Source organism: Hipposideros armiger, unplaced genomic scaffold, assembly GCF_001890085.2.
Source record: "Hipposideros armiger isolate ML-2016 unplaced genomic scaffold, ASM189008v1 scaffold_416, whole genome shotgun sequence".
Classification (NCBI taxonomy): domain Eukaryota; kingdom Metazoa; phylum Chordata; class Mammalia; order Chiroptera; family Hipposideridae; genus Hipposideros; species Hipposideros armiger.
Window position 1 is genome coordinate 1,085,388 of NW_017731766.1, and position 17,651 is coordinate 1,103,038.

General features: G+C 38.1%; 1 protein-coding gene across 2 annotated transcripts; it reads left to right on the top strand.

The window, feature by feature from the left end:
- Positions 1-1,373: 1,373 nt before the first annotated feature.
- SLU7 (spliceosome associated SLU7) lies at positions 1,374-16,353 on the top strand. Of its 2 annotated transcripts, none has more exons than XM_019664095.1 (16): positions 1,374-1,484; positions 3,139-3,316; positions 3,953-4,106; positions 4,618-4,698; positions 5,007-5,171; positions 6,375-6,443; positions 9,837-9,884; positions 10,642-10,773; positions 11,033-11,130; positions 11,310-11,377; positions 11,501-11,640; positions 12,462-12,623; positions 13,941-14,045; positions 14,204-14,275; positions 14,390-14,506; positions 15,312-16,353. In XM_019664095.1, exons 2-16 carry the CDS (start codon positions 3,147-3,149, stop codon positions 15,489-15,491), a joined length of 1,761 nt encoding a protein of 586 aa, XP_019519640.1. In that variant the 5' UTR covers positions 1,374-1,484; positions 3,139-3,146; the 3' UTR covers positions 15,492-16,353. The 2 variants fall into 2 exon arrangements, with proteins under 2 accessions (XP_019519640.1, XP_019519641.1); XM_019664096.1 differs by having other exon boundaries at positions 1,402-1,509.
- Positions 16,354-17,651: the final 1,298 nt, after the last annotated feature.

A 17,651-nucleotide genomic window follows, 5' to 3' on the forward strand; every position in this document is an offset into this window, starting at 1 on the left:
GGAGAAGAATGGGAATGTTTTTTATCATGCGGATGGCCTCTTCTTTAGGAGGGGAGGAATGGAGAGCACCCACCTGACAGGTGACCTTACTGGTCCTTGAGAAAGGGTGTCTAAGCTGCTGCTCCAACTTGATCAGTAACCAAGGGAACGCAATAAATTCCTAACCAAGGCCTTCCAGTGGGGCTAGTCAATATACCTTCCAACAGTTGCAATTAAACAAATAAATGATTATAGAAGGTAGTGTCTGTTCTTTCTACATCCTGAGAAAATTATAAACATAATTGCCTCTGGATCCTTTCTCAAGACATCCAACTCCAGGTGTTTGAGGACCCTACCTTATCTGTATATTCTCTCCACTTGATGTAAAGCTGTTAATCTTTGAATGTATGTAACTAGAACTGGGGATACATAGCTATTTTTCTGTGTCCTCTTGCCTACATAAACATCCTCTCACTTTATTCTAAAGCTTGAGCACTGTTTCAAGGCTTCTTGGAGCTCTGCTCTCAGGCAATGTCCTCAGATGGCTCCAAATAAATCTTTTTTCTTAAATCTACAATGGTTCAAGTTTTCTTTTCCTTGACATGCCTGATCAGAAAATTCCAGACTGGCTGATTACATTACATTTCTGGGAGACGATGAAACTGTAATTAAATCAGGCATGAAATCTAGGGGGCAGGCGAAAACAGGAAGGGAAGGGGTATCAGGGGAAGGAAGTGAAGCTGGAAACCCCTGGAAAATGTGCAGAAAGCTTCTAATTCTTAGATATATCCTCAGGAGGGTGATGAACACCAGGTTGAGAAGAAAACAGGAAATGGGGACGGAAAGGAAGCCGCTGTCCTAGGCCTTGGACCGGGTACTTGGGCCCAGTCAGAGCAGGACTGTGTCTTCAGTGGTTTCTGGAGTAAAAATTATGTCATTGGAGCAGCACTGCCCAGTATGATCGCTATTAGCTACTTGTGGCTCTTAAGCACTTGAAATGTGGCTAGTCTGAGTAAGTGTAGCGTTCAGATAAGATTTTAAAGACTTAAGCTTTTTTTTTTTTCTTGTGGCAAAATGATATGTTGGACATACTGGGTTAAATAAAATACTGCGAAAGTAACCTTATCTTTTCTTTCTATTGTCTTAACATGGATACTGGAATGTTTAAAATGACATCCAGGGCTGGCCTTATATTTCTCTAGGACGGCGCTTCACTGAAGGGTCTTAATCGTGAGCGGTGGGGCAAGACAGGATCAAACGCGGGTCTTGAAAAGAAAAAAAAAAATAGCACTGCAGCGTGGACAACTGATTGGAGGGAGTCAGAAGAGTGGCAAAGCTCGAGATCTCGCGAGACCAAAGACTCACGGGAGTCCAAGACCCAAAGCGTTGTTAACGCGCATGTGTCCGGCGGTGGCTGCCGGGAAGCGCTGACAACAGGAAGTAAACATTGACGGGTTGGCTTTGTTTCTGTGCAGGGGATTTGGGGTCGGCTGCGACCGGACTGGGTGAGGAGTTCCTTTGAGAACATAGGTGGGAAGGGCGGGCTGGCGGGCGCCGTGACGGGGGCGGGGGCGGGGGGGTCGCAGTAGAAGGGGAGGCAGGTGAAGCTAGAGAACCCCGGAAAGTGGGCCGAAAGCTTCTGGTTCTTAAGTTACGTCCTCACGGGGGTGATGAACACCAGGCTGAGGAAGGAACAGGGAACGTGGACCGGGAAGGCAGCCGCCGTCCTAAGCCTCGGACGTGGTGCTTTGGGCCCATCAGGCCAGGATTGTGTCTTCAGTGGGTTTTAGGGAAATCTGTAAGATGCCAGTGGAGCAGCATGATCGCTGTTCGCTGCTTGTGGCTCTTAAGCGCTTGAAATGTGGCTAGTCTGAGTAAATGTAATATCCAAATCAGATTTTAAAGACGTAGTTTATTTTTTTTCTCGTGGCAAAGTCACATGTTGGACATAACTGGGTTAAATAAAATATTGTAAGAAGTAACCTTACCTGTTTTCTTTCTATTGTCTTACTATGGCTACTGGAATATTTAAAATGACATCTAGTGCTGGCATTCGATTTAGTAAGTAGGAAAAAGTAGTAACAGTCAGGTGGTAGGATTGAGAACAGAGAGAAGTAGATGAATTTGAATGATATCCAGAGGGTGAAAATAACAATTCTTAATGATGAAATGGGGACTACCTGGAACACTTAAGTAAAGGGGTGGATGGTGATATTATTCATTAAGAGAGGAAACTATGGAAGGAGATTAGATTTCATAGAGAAGATCATGAGTTTGAATTAAGATTTGTTGTGTTTAGGCGTGTCTGAGACCTCTTAAGTGGAGATGCTCTGAAGTAAACAATTGCAATGTGTGTATCTGAAGCTCATAGAAAAGATCTAGAGCAGAAAAATAAATTGGAGCGTCAACAGTAGTGTATTGTGGCTACTGAAGCCTTTGAAATAGATGAGTTTGTCCACCAGTGGAGTTCAGAGTGATGAAAGAGGCTCTGAGACTGAGCCTTGCAGAATCCAAAATTAAATAGCTAGGCAGAGATGGATACATCTGCAAAGGAGACAGGAGAAGCAGCGAGAGGGGTACAAGAAAAGCCAGAAGCGTAGAGTGTCCCATAAGCCAAGGGATAAGAATATATAGATCAAAGAGAAAGAACAGAACTGAAAAAAGTTCAATGTATGTAGCACATTGATCACTTGTATACTTAGTGGCAACTATTCAGAGTGGTGAGAAGTGGAAGCTTAATTAGAAGAAGGGGGAAATAGAAGATGAGGAAATAGAGGCAATTAATATATATAACTCTTAAGGCATTCATTCTATAAGAGATTGGACTCTATTCATTAAGGGTTAGTATGGTGGAAAAGTTTGACCCATACATAGTATGAGAGGAATTTAGGAATGTATATGCGAGAAGGTCTTATGAAATGTTAAATATATGTGTGTTTGTCCTCCATTTGTAAATTAGAGTTGAAGGAGTAGCTACAGCAGTAGAGACTTGTTCAGGGGAAAGAGAACCTTCCCTTACAGATACTATGAAAGAATAAGAACATATGAAATATTATTTATAACCCACCGTATGTGTTACTAGGATGTACTTTTGATAGTTTCACTGATGAACTCATGAAGGCCTAGTTTATACTAATAAAGATTCCTTTCTTGTCATAGAGATAACCATGTCGGCTGCAGCAGTGGATGCAGTTAATACTGCCCCCCTGTCGGGGTCCAAAGAATTGAGTTTGGAGGAACCAAAGAAGATGACCAGGGAGGACTGGAGAAAGAAGAAGGAGCTAGAAGAACAGCGAAAATTGGGTAATGCTCCTGCAGAAGTTGATGAAGAAGGAAAGTAAGTAATTTTTTTGCATGATCTGTTCATTTAGAATTCAAATTCACGGCCTACTTAGTTTCTATCAATTCCTCATCCTTTGACAGGAAGCTACCGTTTGTATCATGTTTGTTTTTATTATTTATTCGTTATCAAATGCGTGTGAGGTTTATTAATCAAATAATACTGAAGAGATTATAATCAATAGCTATAATCCCTTTCCACCCTTCCCACTCCCTTTCCCACTCTACAAAGTGACTACTTTTAAATCTTTCTATTTTTGAGTTTTTTCTGGCTGATACCTCCACATCTCTAAATAATATACCTAAACCATTATTTTAATCAACTCTAAGACAGTATTAGTTTACCTCTTGTTCTGATACAAGGTTTATCTCACCAACATACATCCCTGTATTTTTTTATCTCTCCTCCCCCTTCAGTTATATCACTATTCTTAGTTTGTTGGAAACTTTTCACTCTAATTTAAATATCTTTATCTTTAATTGTTTTTTATTATAGCGATATCAAGCATATCCTCTCCCCCTACCCCACTGCAATATCTCTATTCTTAGATTCTGTATAAGCTACCTTTAGTAATTATTAAATCATTTATTTTCAAACTCTATTCTTTAAAAAATTTTTTCTATTTTATTACAGAGACATCAACCCTCATATTCCTCAGTATATTTCTTCAGTGCCATGGTATATTGATCCGTCAAAAAGACCTACTTTAAAGCACCAGAGACCACAACCAGAAAAACAAAGGCAGTACAGCTCCTCCGTAGAATGGTACAACAGGGGTGTCAAAGAGGTATGTAAGCAACCTGTATATATGTCTATGTGGAAATGGAGATTTTATTTTAAGAACTTAATAGGGGCTGGCCGAGTGGCTCAGTTGGTTAAGAGCTCGCTCAAGAGTGCGAGCTCTGAGGAGCAGTGGTTCAATTCCCAGTCTGAGCTGAGCAGCTGCTGAGCTGCCAACAGGTGGCAGGATGGCTCAGCTTAAAATAAAAAAAAAAGAACTTAATATAAGAACCTTTAATACCATACTGTATAAAGTAGAAACAGATTACATGAACTTTTATCTGGTATTAAAATTCACAATGCATATTAACATTAGCTCCTGCATTTTATTTTGTACATTTTATTTTGCCGAAGTCCTTAAACTTTCTCATTTATAAAACTAGAGAGACTCTTAACTGGCTATCCTCTTAATGAATACATCATTTCACTAGACAATATAATGATGAGAGCCAATATTGTTTTTAACATATTCAGATAAATAAAACATTTTCTTTATTTTTCTTTATATCCATTTATAGAATGCCATAACTACTAAGTACCGCAAAGGAGCATGTGAAAATTGTGGGGCCTTGACACACAAAAAGAAAGACTGCTTTGAGGTAAATTCACCTTTGAGAATTTTGGAAACTGTTGTCAGAGAGTCTTTTCTGTTTTCATTTTTTGTCAGACAGCTTAATTCTATTTTTCTAAAATTATCTATATTTAGGTCTAAGTTAAATAAAAATTTGAGTGAAAATTAGTTTGGCATCATCAAATTTTTCTGCTGGAACACTAACTGATAATTTTATTGAATAGACAATAAAGTCCCATGGTATTTCCGTCCACACCTGCTCTGTAAAGGTTATATGAAATTTTCCACTGGGCTACAGCTACTTAGGAAAAAATTTAATCGTACTCTGTTTTCTAGAGACCCAGACGAGTTGGAGCAAAATTTACAGGAACTAATATAGCTCCAGACGAACATATCCAGCCTCAGCTGACGTTTGACTATGATGGGAAGAGGGACCGGTGGAATGGCTACAATCCAGAGGAACACATGAAAATTGTAGAAGAATATGCCAAAGTTGATCTGGTGAGCAAAATTTCCTGCTTTCCTACTATCCTTAAAGAATGTACATTTTGCTAGCTGTCTAATGTAGCAACTCTATTTTCTGAGTGTTCAAGCAGTTTAAAAATGGTGGCATGTTTATCGTAGTAGCAGTAGTAATCCTAATTGAATAGTGAAAATAAACTGTGTGCTGGCTCTATTTGGCAGCATTTTTTTTTTTAAAGATGTTATTGGGGAATTGGGGAAGGGGAACAGTGTTAGGGAATTGGGGAAGGGGAACAGACAATTTGTTGCCTTTCAATCTTAATTGTGGAGGGCGCAGCTAGCTCAGCTCCAAGTCAGCCGCCATCTGGCCGCCCATCAGCAGCTCGCGGCCACTCAGCTCAAGGTACCATGTTCAATCTTAGTTGCAGGTGGCCCATGTGGGAATCAAACCAGCAACCCTGTTGCTCAGAGCTCACGCTTTTAACCAACTGAGCCACTTGGCCAGCCCTGGCAGCATTTTTTGAAATTGATTCTTATATTGTCCTTTACTCTCCCACTCAGGTTGCAAAAAATACTGGAAGCATGAAAAACAATTCGTGTCCAAACCTCTGGCTTTCTGAAGTTATGAACTTTGTTCCCAGACTGTATCTTGCCCATGGTCCTATTTTACAGTTGTCTCAGAGCATTTCAGGGTAGTAGAAGGGGACAAGGATAACTTGTTTCAGAAAAATGGAATGTTATCTTAATTCTACCTCAACTTTTTTCTGTTATGATTTTACCTACTCCATTCCTTAAAAACTACAGTCACACTTATGCTGCCTTTTTTTTTTTTTTTTTTGTAAAGGGGAGTTAACATTTAAAAATCATTGGATTTTACATGATCTGATTTTCATCTTTTCTTGAACAGTGAAATAAATTGTAATCCTGGGCCTGCTTGGCAAGAGTCATCATCTGGAGTCAGGTGGCAACTGCCCCTCTTGCATAGGACTTGCTCTCTGCAATTTTTCACCCGTGCTGGCTGGCTCATTTTCCAGTAATGCCAGGTTCAAAAAGGAGTTTGTAACTCCTTTTTTTTTTTAGAGATCCATAGGTCTAGAGCTATAGGAAATCTCAAAGAGATGACCTTGTCCGGTGGCCTTTTCTGAAAACAATAAACTTGGTCATTATACATGTACTACAATAATTAAATGTTTATTTAAATGTTGTAAGTAAATCTCAAATGTTTGGTTTTTTTTTTGTTAGGCAAAACGAACACTGAAAGCCCAGAAACTCCAAGAAGAATTAGCCTCAGGAAAATTAGTGGAACAGGCTGTAAGTAATAGAATGATCAATTTTAAAATTTCAAATCTTAGTATAACAAAAAATGAAAACTGAAACAAGAATTAATTTGTATATGTTCTGTTAGAAAAGATTTTAGGAAGGGAGAAGTGCTATTGATGGGGGAGAGTAAAACTGATACTTTTAAACCATTCAAGGGAATATAAGTTGATGCAATCATTTTGGAAAGCATTTTACCATAAAATATTTATATACCTTTTCTGGGATTAAATTAGTAGGTCCATTCATCGTGAAGAATTTTCTGGTATTCAGAAAAATTATGCGCAAAAATATTTATTGTAGCACTTTTTTTCAGTAGCAGGAAATTGAAATAACTTAAGTGTCTAGGAATACAGAATTGGTGAAGTAAGCGATCCTGTATGTATGTGAAAGAATGTTGCACAGGTCTTAAAAGGCTTTTATCAAGACTTTGTAATAGCACTGGCTCACACTTAATATTTTAATGACACATGAAAAAAAAAATAATATTTTCCTAATACATAAGAAAAAAGACCAGTTCTCATTTAATGTAAAATTAGTGAATTGTTTCATGTGTTTTGTTTTGTTTTGTTTTTGGGGGTTTTTCTTTTATAAGATTTTATTGGGGAATTGGGGGAGGGGAACAGACAAGTTGCTGTCCTTTTGTTCTTCACTCTTGTTGGAGGACATCACTTCACTGTCCCATGTTGGTACTACCATTGAGCTCTTCACTGGTGAGGCAGTTGCTCGCCAGCCATTGGATGGCCGCTCACGGCAGCTCACGCCAGCTGCTGGTCACTCACGCTGGCTGCTGACCACTCACGGTAGCTTATGGCAGTCCACTGCAGCAGGGGCTGCAGCCTACGCCGTCGCCAGCGACTCACAGCAGCCCAGCTCCAGGTCGAGCTGTTGTTCACCATCTTAGCTGTAGAGGGCGCAGCATCACTTGCCTTCATGTGGGATCCAAACCGGGGCCCTGCTGCTCAGAGCTGGCAGCCCAAACCAACTCAACCAACACGCCACCCGACCGCCCTTGTATTTTTTTATTTTTTTATTTTTTTATTTTTTAGCTGAGCCATCCTGCTACCTGTTGGCAGCTCAGCGGCTGCTCAGCTCGGGCCGGGACTCGAACCGCTATTGTTCAGAGCTCAAACTCTTGAGCAAGCTCTTAACCAACTGAGCCACTCAGCCGGCTTTTGCCCTTGTATTTTTTATAATGAACATGTAATCATTTTCATAGCTTGGCCAAAAAAAATTCATAGTAAAAAAAAAAAGGATGTATTTCAACAATTTTTTTTCTTCTTTTATTCATGTCAACTTAATAGTTATTATATATTGTGTTTATTAGAGTTGCGAAAGTTTCTTTTTAACAAATTCATGACAGAAATAAATAGCATACATTTGGAGTTTAAATTCCTAAAAGGGACTTTTAGCAAGTGTGAATTACAAACCAACAGAGCTAAATAAGTACTAATCACCAAGTAAACAGCTACTGAGGCCACCTATCAGGCAGGTTCACAACACAAGTTAACAGATAGATGTTAAAATTCAGCTCTGCCCCTGGCTAGCTTAGGTGGTCCTAGAAAAATTAATTTGCCTCTCTGAGCCTCAGTTTAGCATCCCTAAGGTAGACATAAGAACGCCTACCTTGCAGGAGGCTTAGCATCAATATCATATAGTAAACACTCGGTAGCTATTGTTGTAATTATTATTATTACCAACTTTGCAAAAAAAAAAAACAGGGCCTGTTTCTTTTGATCTAACAGAGTCTCTGTTTTTTATAAAGATAGTATAACTTATTTCCCTAGTAAGCATCCTTAAATGTATGTAAAAGACTGATGATTTTTGCCTGCTTGGATACTTGGATATTAAGATTAACTACATATCATAGAGCAGTCTCTACTATAGAGATTTAGCTGTCTGTATAGCTATATAAATATCCTTTGTTGAACTATTGATAGCAACTTGTGGGAACTCCAAGAAAAAAATCTTCTGAAATGTATTTCTAATTTTGAAAATAACACATATTCACTGGAAAACAATTTAGAAAATTATAAAGAAAATAAATATCTATATTAGCTATTAACATTTTGAAGTAGGCCTTTCCAGGTCCCATATCACCCTCCCCACACATATATTTATAATATATATGTGTGTAATTACACTAACTACATGTTTATCAACTACTCTTTCAATTACACAATATGTAGTGCAGTGATGACTTGTTATATGTGTCATTAAATATAAACCTATTTCTTTTGTATATAAATTCACATGGTTTAGAGCTCAAAACAATTTAAGAAGATATGCAGCAAGAAGTTTCTCATCCCTGCCTCTATCAACTCTGTGTCGTCTCTAAACCATAACCCCCATAATCTTTTGTATTTTTCTCATCGATCCTTTCAGTTTCTTATGTTTTAATACAAACAGAAATATATAATGTTATTCCCACCTTTACCTCCCGTTTTTGTTTTTTTTAACCAAAAGTAGCAAATTATATCTATTTTTTTGCATCTTGAGTAGAATTCCTTGTAATGGTTGTTTAGTGTTCATTGAGTGCAGTAATTTATATAACCCATTTTCCCCAACTTTTTAATATTGTATACAATACTATAAATTACATTCTTATTCACCTTTATATAATTGAAATATTATTTCCTTATGATAAATTCCTAAAAGTATAATTGTGGATACAGTGATTATATTTATTTAAAATTTTGATGACCTTTCACTTAGCTACCATTCAGAAAGGCTATACAAATTTATGCTCCCATCAATATACTACATATATATATTCACATGCACACCTTTCCATATCCCCCCACTGATGCTATAAGGTATCCTTTTTAACCTTTGAAGCCTTTTTAATGGACATGATGAAATACGGACTACTTTGCTATAGGTGTTTTGTGGAGTTAGAGAAAATCCTGACCAGTTGCTAATGAAAGTGTGTCTGTCTGACAAGGATTTCAGACTCGCTTTAAATCACAATATAGTGTCACTTGAATAGATTTCTTTATGGCCTAAATTTTATGGAGGGTATTTTGGCTCTAAAGGTCCTTATTACATGATCCTGGTAACGTTTTCTTTTTAGACTTGATAGAAAACTAGTGAGGTTTAATGAAAATGGTATGTGTAACATTAACATATATGAAATGAATATTTATTGGGTACATTGGTCATTTTAAACTTTCTGTTACCTTGATGTGATTATAGTCCTATATCTGAAAATTCTCTAGAAATTTTCTGTCTTCTAATAAAATTAACTATTCAACAATTACATACTTGTATTCAGAACTTATTCACTTAGATTTGTTACATTATCTTAACTATGTTTTTAAAGTGTTGAATAATCAGTAGATTTAGTAGAATAAAATAACTTTTTTTTTTTCTTCTGTCATGATGCAGAATTCTCCAAAACACCAGTGGGGAGAAGAGGAACCAAATTCTCAAATGGTAATAAATATTGGCTCTATCTGGGTATACATTAAAATGTCCAACTTCTGATGGCTAATATAATAATAAAATTATTACTAATTATTAAAATAATAATAAGTGCTTTAAATAATACAAGGGAATAAGGGTATGATTAAAAGGGAATCAAAGGTATCGATTGTACATCTATCTCTTCATATCACACATATAAATGCTTTTAAACCATAATCTGATGTAGAAATAACCTTGTTAAATAAACCAAGATGATTTATTAAAAAAAAAAAAAAGGGAATCAAATGAAAACAAAAACTAGATGCTGTTTTTTTGTTGTTGTTTTTTTTAAAGATTTTTATTGGGGAATTGGGGGAAGGGGAACAGACAAGTTGCTGTCTTTTTGTTCTTCAGTCTAGTTGTGGAGGACATTGCTTCACTGGCCCAAGTTGGCACCATCATTACGCTCTTCCTGGGCGAGGCAGATCAGTCAACGGCTTCTGGACAGCCGCTCATGGCGGCTGCTGGCTACATACGGTAGCCCATGGCAACCCACTGCAGCAGGGGCTGCAGCCTATGCCGTCACCGGCGACTCATAGCAGCCCAGCTCCAGGTTGAGCTGTTGTTCAGCATCTTAGCTGTAGAGGGCAGTGTCACTGGCCCTCATATGTGGGATCTGAACCAGGGCCCTCTGGCGTCCCAAGCCAGCTCTTAACCATTGCGCCACTCAGCCGGCCCTAGATGCTGTTTTTTTTCCTTACTCTTCTTTTCCCCCTTCCTCTTTCAGGAAAAAGATCACAATAGTGAAGATGAGGATGAAGATAAGTATGCAGATGATATTGACATGCCTGGACAGAACTTTGACTCTAAGAGACGGATTACTGTTCGGAATCTCAGGATTCGAGAAGATATTGCAAAAGTAAGCCTGGCCAACTGCATATACACATTCAAAATATATTTGTTTTCCCAGCCTAAATTTCACCTATTTGTCTAGCATATGGGCAGTATATGGGTAACATAGTCATTCCAAAATTAGGTATCATTCTGGTTTTTTCTCTCTATCTGCATTCCAGAATGCATTCACACATTAAATTGATTATGATCATCTCCTAGCCTGCTGAAACATTTTTACATGGAAGTAAACATTAATACAGTCCTTAAACATTTTTCTGTTCTAGTATTTGCGGAATTTAGATCCAAATTCTGCTTACTATGATCCCAAAACAAGAGCGATGAGAGAAAACCCCTATGCCAATGCAGGAAAGAATCCAGATGAGTAAGTTTTGAGTAAATGTACAGATTTCAAGATTGGCGGGGGAAGGGAGGGCATTTAATTGTAAAACTGAATCTGAATTAAAATAAACATCATCTATGATTGGGTCAGAAAAGAATTAACTTTCCTTAAAAAAAAAAATCAACCTCTGAAACAGTTGTTTTTTCAATTTGTATTTACAGAGTGAGCTATGCGGGAGATAACTTTGTTAGATACACAGGTGATACCATTTCAATGGCTCAGACGCAGTGTAAGTGTTTGCTGTATTTCAAGGCATTTTATATCAGCTCATAAGAAAATCGGGGGCATTTTTTTAAACACTAGAGCAGTAAGTGTAGCTGAGTGCTCATAAAGATGTTTCTCATTGCCTTAGTGTTTGCGTGGGAAGCCTACGACAAGGGCTCCGAAGTACATCTGCAGGCTGATCCTACAAAACTAGAGCTATTGTATAAGTCCTTCAAAGTCAAAAAGGAAGACTTCAAGGAACAGCAGAAAGAAAGCATCCTGGAAAAGGTAATTTTGACCAAAATGCTAATGAAGAACGGGTACAGTTGAAATACAACATACAGAGAATCCCCTTTAATCCCTCAGGAATAGTCCTTTCTTTTCATTGACTTAATCCGTCGGCAAACAATATGAATATAGCTGTATTCCTAAGCTTTTGCAGCAAACCAAACCACTCAGAACTTAGTAACTTACACATTTGTGTTTTCTCATGATTCTGTTTGTCATGTGGATCTCCTGATTTGGGCTTGTTCACCTGAGGCTAGAGGATCCAGGATGGCCTCAACCTGGTCCAGCAGTTAGTAGGCTAAGTGTCCTAAGAGGGCCTCCTCTGGAACAGCTCATCGCTGCCCGTCCTGCGCTCTCATCCTCTAGGAGGCTCACCCCGCTTCTTTCCATGATACTCTTGGGATACCAGAAACTAGTAACAAAAGCATGCCCCAGGATGCAAGTGCTTTCCGGGCCTTTGCTGGGGTCACATTTGCCAGTTTCCAAGTACATGTTCACAAGTAACATGGCCAAGCCCGGATTCAAGCAATGGAAACGCAGACTCTCTCTCAAGGGGAGGAGCAGCACAGTCACGTGGCAAACGGGCACATGTACAAGGATAAGAGGAATGTATGGCCGTTTTGTAATCTACCACACTCAACAGATTAGTGGCAACTGAGACATCTTTTATTTGGTGGCATTTTTTTTTTCACTGTTTTATATAACAAGTCCCGTAAAGAATATTCCTTTACTCTTTCTGATTGGAAATAAACCCTTCAGTAGCGGTTTGAAGGCACATCTTTGTTGTAAAATGGATTTAATAACTTTCGCTGTCCTTTTAGTATGGGGGCCAGGAACACTTGGATGCCCCTCCAGCTGAACTGCTTTTAGCTCAGACGGAAGACTATGTGGAGTACTCCAGACATGGGACTGTCATTAAAGGGCAGGAGCGGGCTGTCGCCTGCTCCAAGTATGAGGAAGACGTGAAGATCCACAACCACACGGTATGTGCTGAACCAGAGCCGTTTGGTGTTCTGGTCAGCATTTTGCTCTGTATTTTATTTTTAGGTTACAACTTCATTACTGAATCATGGCTGTGCTTTTCTTTTTCCTTACATTTTAAGTTTGTTATATGAAATGTTTCCAAAAATAGAAAAAATGTGAAAGAATACTGTTATGTTCACCCATATATCCAACACCTAGATTCAGAAATTTTTTACATGTTGCCATATATGTTTTGTCTAGGTGTGTGCATGTATGCATGCTGAAATACATATTTGTGTGTATACATTTTACTTTTTTTTTTATTGAAACATTTGGAAATTACAGATACCATATTTCACCAGTAAACACTATATCATGTATCTCCTAAATGAAGGATATTCTCTTTTAAACTATACTACCATTATTGCACTTCAGAAAATTGACAGTAACTACTTAACATCATCTAATCTCTAGTCATTAATCACATTTTTGAAAATATATCGGTACCCCAAAATGCCTTTAAATAGCAATTTGGAGTTTTGTTTTTTTGTTTTTGAGCCAGAATCCAATCAAAGTTTATTTTGATTGTTATTTGGTTGTGATGTCTCTTTTTTTTAACAGATCAGGGAAGTAATCTTCTAAACTGTCTCATTCTGTAGTTGACTGGTTTCTAGTGATACCATATAACTTATTCTCCTATCCCCTGTATTTCCGATAAACAGGAATTCAGATCCAAAGGATCTAAAGGCTTAATTATTAAATGTTTTGTTAATACGTTAAATTTATTTTGACAGCAGTTCATAGGTGATGCAGAATACTTCATATTGTATCACACCATAAAGCACATAATTGTCACTTACTGTATTATTGAAGCACGCAAACTACAGTTGTCCCTCTAAGTTAGGAGTTAAAAGCATCCTACCTATAGGAGCCAGGCCAGTAATCATATATGAGTGAAGTGAACCAGGAAAATTGTACAAGCTAGAGAACACAAACCCTGTCTAATAGGGGCACTCACTGTTCAGCAACAGCCAGGTCTTGCCAAGTGGGAATGTGGGCACAGAATTTCATAGTCCTTTATTTTTCAAGAGAAGTCACATATCCTAAATTTTTTTAAACATGCTGGGAATAGAATATAAGATCACTGTAACTGTAATGCCTGCTTCTCATACTTGAGGTCGGGCCAGCCTTTCCCTGTTAGCGACTCCAACAGTCAACATAATTTTCTTCCCAAATTACCTTTAAAAGAGCTATAGTATTTTATACTCCTATCAGCAGTATATGAGAGTCCCTAGTTCAGGTTCTGTTTTAAGTAATGTCTCTCTCTCTCTCACCAGCATATCTGGGGATCTTACTGGAAAGAAGGCCGATGGGGATACAAATGCTGTCACTCTTTTGTCAAGTTTTCCTATTGTACTGGAGAAGCTGGGAAGGAGATTGCTGTAAGTAATTGTCTTCTAGCTCTTACACCTATAAAACAACCAAAGCTCTTAAATCAAGGTCTGTATGAAACATGTCTTCTCATGTTTCAAATTTTAACATTTTCTTAGGTGATTGGTAACTATAATACTCAAGTCCAGTTACATATGTTTTCCCACAGAATTCAGAGGAATGTATCGAAAATGAAGTAACTGGAGAAGAATCTGTGAAAAAACCTCAGACCCTCATGGAGGTAAGTCTATAATCATTTGTCCTGAATTTTTAAGTCCCAGAGGAAGGACTTTAAAACTTGTACTAGAGCATTGTTTTCACATTAATAATGCTGTGTTTCGATCCTCCCTGTCAGATGCACCAGGAAAAACTAAAAGAGGATAAAAAGAAAAAGAAGAAGAAGAAGAAGAAGCATCGAAAGAGCAGTTCAGAAAGTGATGATGAAGAAAAGAAACATGAAAAACTGAAAAAGGTACTTTGTGAAGTCTGAATAGTGAAAGTGACAACAGTATTCTTTATTGGTTGAGAACCTTAGGAAATTATCTAGTCCTTGCCCCAAGCTCGTTTTAAAAATGAGGAAATGAGTTCTCATTCTGGGTCATTTACTCAGGTCACCTTGTATCGCATCTAGAATGCAAATGGAGATTTTATGTGTCTCAGTATTGCCTGCTTCTTTGAATATTTGACAAATACCACAAATGTACAGAAGAAATGTACTTTGTGAATCTGTAATTTCAGAGTTATTGACATGTTGTCCACAAAGAATTGCCTTCTAGCTCCATAGTCTGTGAGTTTCAGCGAGTCCTTGGAAAAAGTCAGAATTTCGGTCTCTACCAGAAGCATCACTTGTGGGCTTCTGTCAGTAAAATGAACATCATTCGATTTTTGCAATTAAGTAAAAATCCTTTAACATTGAAAATGTCATAGGATGGGGCCGGCCGAGTGGCTCAGTTGGTTAAGAGCTCGCTCAAGAGTTGGAGCTCTGAGCAACAGCGGTTCAAGTCCAGCCCGAGCTGAGCTGCCAACAGGTAGCAGGATGGCTCAGCTAAAAAAAAAGGAAAATGTCATAGGATGTTTTGTGCTCTGTGAAAATAATCATGTGAGCCAAATAGTAATTGCAGCTTGAAGGGGTAAGAGCTGCCTCCCAACTCTTTCAAGCAATCTAGAATTTTGATGTAGCACTTCATATTCAGTAGAGTCTTTTGGTATTCTGCCCCTTTGGAACCACAGAGAACGGATGTAGAGCCATGGTTCTCCTGTTTTTCCTCTCTCTGTAGGCACTGAATGCGGAGGAGGCCCGCCTTCTTCATGTCAAGGAGCTCCTGCAGATTGATGAGAGGAAGCGGCCTTACAATAGCCTATATGAAGCTCGGGAACCCACCGAGGAGGAGATGGAGGCCTACAGAATGAAACGTCAGAGGCCAGATGACCCCATGGCCTCTTTCCTTGGACAGTAATAACTAGTCACAAACGGTCACCCAAGACAAACACAGCTGACATGATATCCTTTTCAGCTTCTTGCTGATTGTAGGTGGAAAAATCAGTGTCTGCGAGCAGACTTTAATAAAGCTTCCAGAAGTCTCAGAGTAAATTCATTCCTTTCTACACTGAAGAAACAGAAGAAAAAGAGGAGGCACATTAAGTGCAGATTAAGGTTTTATTTCCAACTTTATATTCGTGATATGGAAAAAGAGGCCGCAGCTTGCTTGTGCATTCTCATTCTCTCCCTCCCTCCATCCCTCCCTCCTCCCCTCCTTTCCTCCCTCCTTCCCTCCCCCTCATCTTCCACTCAACAATTAAATCTCAAACTACAGTTCTTCAATTTCTATGGCCCTTTATCTAGTGTTTGCACATATTTTAAAGGGAGATTAACTACTCTTTCTCAAAACCACGGCTTCATTTTTTTCTAATTACCAGTAACTATAGCTATTTTATAGTCATTTGTTTTTGCCTTCTAAGGTTTTCCTGGTCTGCAGCTAAAAATATTCAATCTGAAAGGAAATTTGTAGAACACATGAATAACTTTACCTTGTGTGGTAATAATTCTGTTTTTCACTTGTGTATAAAATTTTGATTTTTAAAACATTTCCTTATATCTTACACCCAAAACTTTGTTAGCCTTTGAATGGAAAAATAACTATTGTGTCATTCATGAATCAGTGTTTACCAATCAGTACTAGGTCTTTTACCATTCTGAACATGAGCCTTTAGACACAAATCCTTTATCGTAGAGGATGTGGTTTGTGATATTATTTTTTGTTTAAATTGTGATTGCCTTTGTGTAACAATCACGAATATTAAATTTGATTTTAAAAGCTTGTAGAATATCCCTTGTACCTAATCTTTGTAACCAGCAGGTGTCACTTTGTATAATGTGCAAAAAGCAAAACCTGAAGTTGACAGTTTCTTCAAAGAATTATGAGGATAGCTTGTAGGGCTACTGGTAACTGAGACTGCCATGCTCCTCAGGCCTCTTCTAAGAACATTGTGAAAATAACACTGGCAGTGAGAGCAGGATCCATGTAAACAACCAGTTCAAAGCTCAGACATGAGTGTATTGACTGTTAACAGCTCCCTGGACTTGCTGAGCTACCAAAAACCGCTGGAATACTGCATTAAGTTAGCATCTCAGAAATAGTTCTGGTGGGAGAGTAATTGAATCAAATTGTCAAGTACTATGGGTTTACATGGTATCTAGATTCAGACTGGTATGAAATTAAAACAGCAATGCAAATAGATCTCATTCTTACCCACTTGAATGTCAAAAGTTTGTTTTCATATTCCTACTTTCACATAGGATGATTCAACATAACGTCTTAGATTGTTTGTTTTGTATCGTATTTATCTTTTGTTAATAAAGGTATATAATTGAAAATACTTAACTATGAATGGTTTGTAGCATTCAAATATTTGGCAGAAAAGGGATCTTGGGTTAGCTTCTGTGAGTTTGAATCAGAAGTTTTCAAGGTCCTTTTAACTCAAAAAAATGTGTCACCTATCCTTTCTGGGCCTCTGCTCCCTCTTCTGTGAAACCTAATTTACTCTGATTTTAGGAAGAATTCTGTAATATCTGAAATCCTGTCTTATTTCTGTTTCAATTTGGAAGAAAGGTAGTACCCAGAACATTACTCAAGACAATGTGCTTTGATTTTATTATCAATAATAGCTGCCTTTTGAGTGCTGGAACTATGTGCTGTAATTTTCATATATTACCCCCTCAAAAGAACTGCATGTGGTGAATGATGGATGATATCCCTATTTTATAATAAGCATGTGGGCATAATGAGCACAGGTACTTTGCTCAAGGCCTAACGGTTAAAAGTGTTGGGGCCAGGACACAAAGCTAAGTATCTCTACTCTAAAGCCTACTCCTTTCTCTAGCATTTAAGGTTCCTGGGCCAGGAAGGCTGGTCTTTTGCAATTTCTTCAATTGACAAACTTCAGTAGGCCCTCAATCTTTACCAAGTTCACCCTCAATACCTGAAAATGATGCACCTGTCTCGTTCTTGAACACTTCCTCCTCCCCCCAGTCTTATGGGATGATTCTGACGAGATAAACTATTCAAAAATGAATAACATAGCATTTCCTTAAGTGTCTATTCTGGAAGAAAATACCC

What these genes read in the sequence shown, in the direction of transcription:
- SLU7 (XM_019664095.1), top strand. Translation starts at nt 3,147, where the DNA reads ATGTCGGCTGCAGCAGTGGATGCAGTTAATACTGCCCCCCTGTCGGGG. An exon ending in GCAGGAAAGAATCCAGATGA is followed by an intron (nt 11,131 to 11,309) that starts GTAAGTTTTGAG and finishes TTGTATTTACAG; the next exon opens with AGTGAGCTATGCGGGAGATA. An exon ending in AAGAAAGCATCCTGGAAAAG is followed by an intron (nt 11,641 to 12,461) that starts GTAATTTTGACC and finishes CTGTCCTTTTAG; the next exon opens with TATGGGGGCCAGGAACACTT.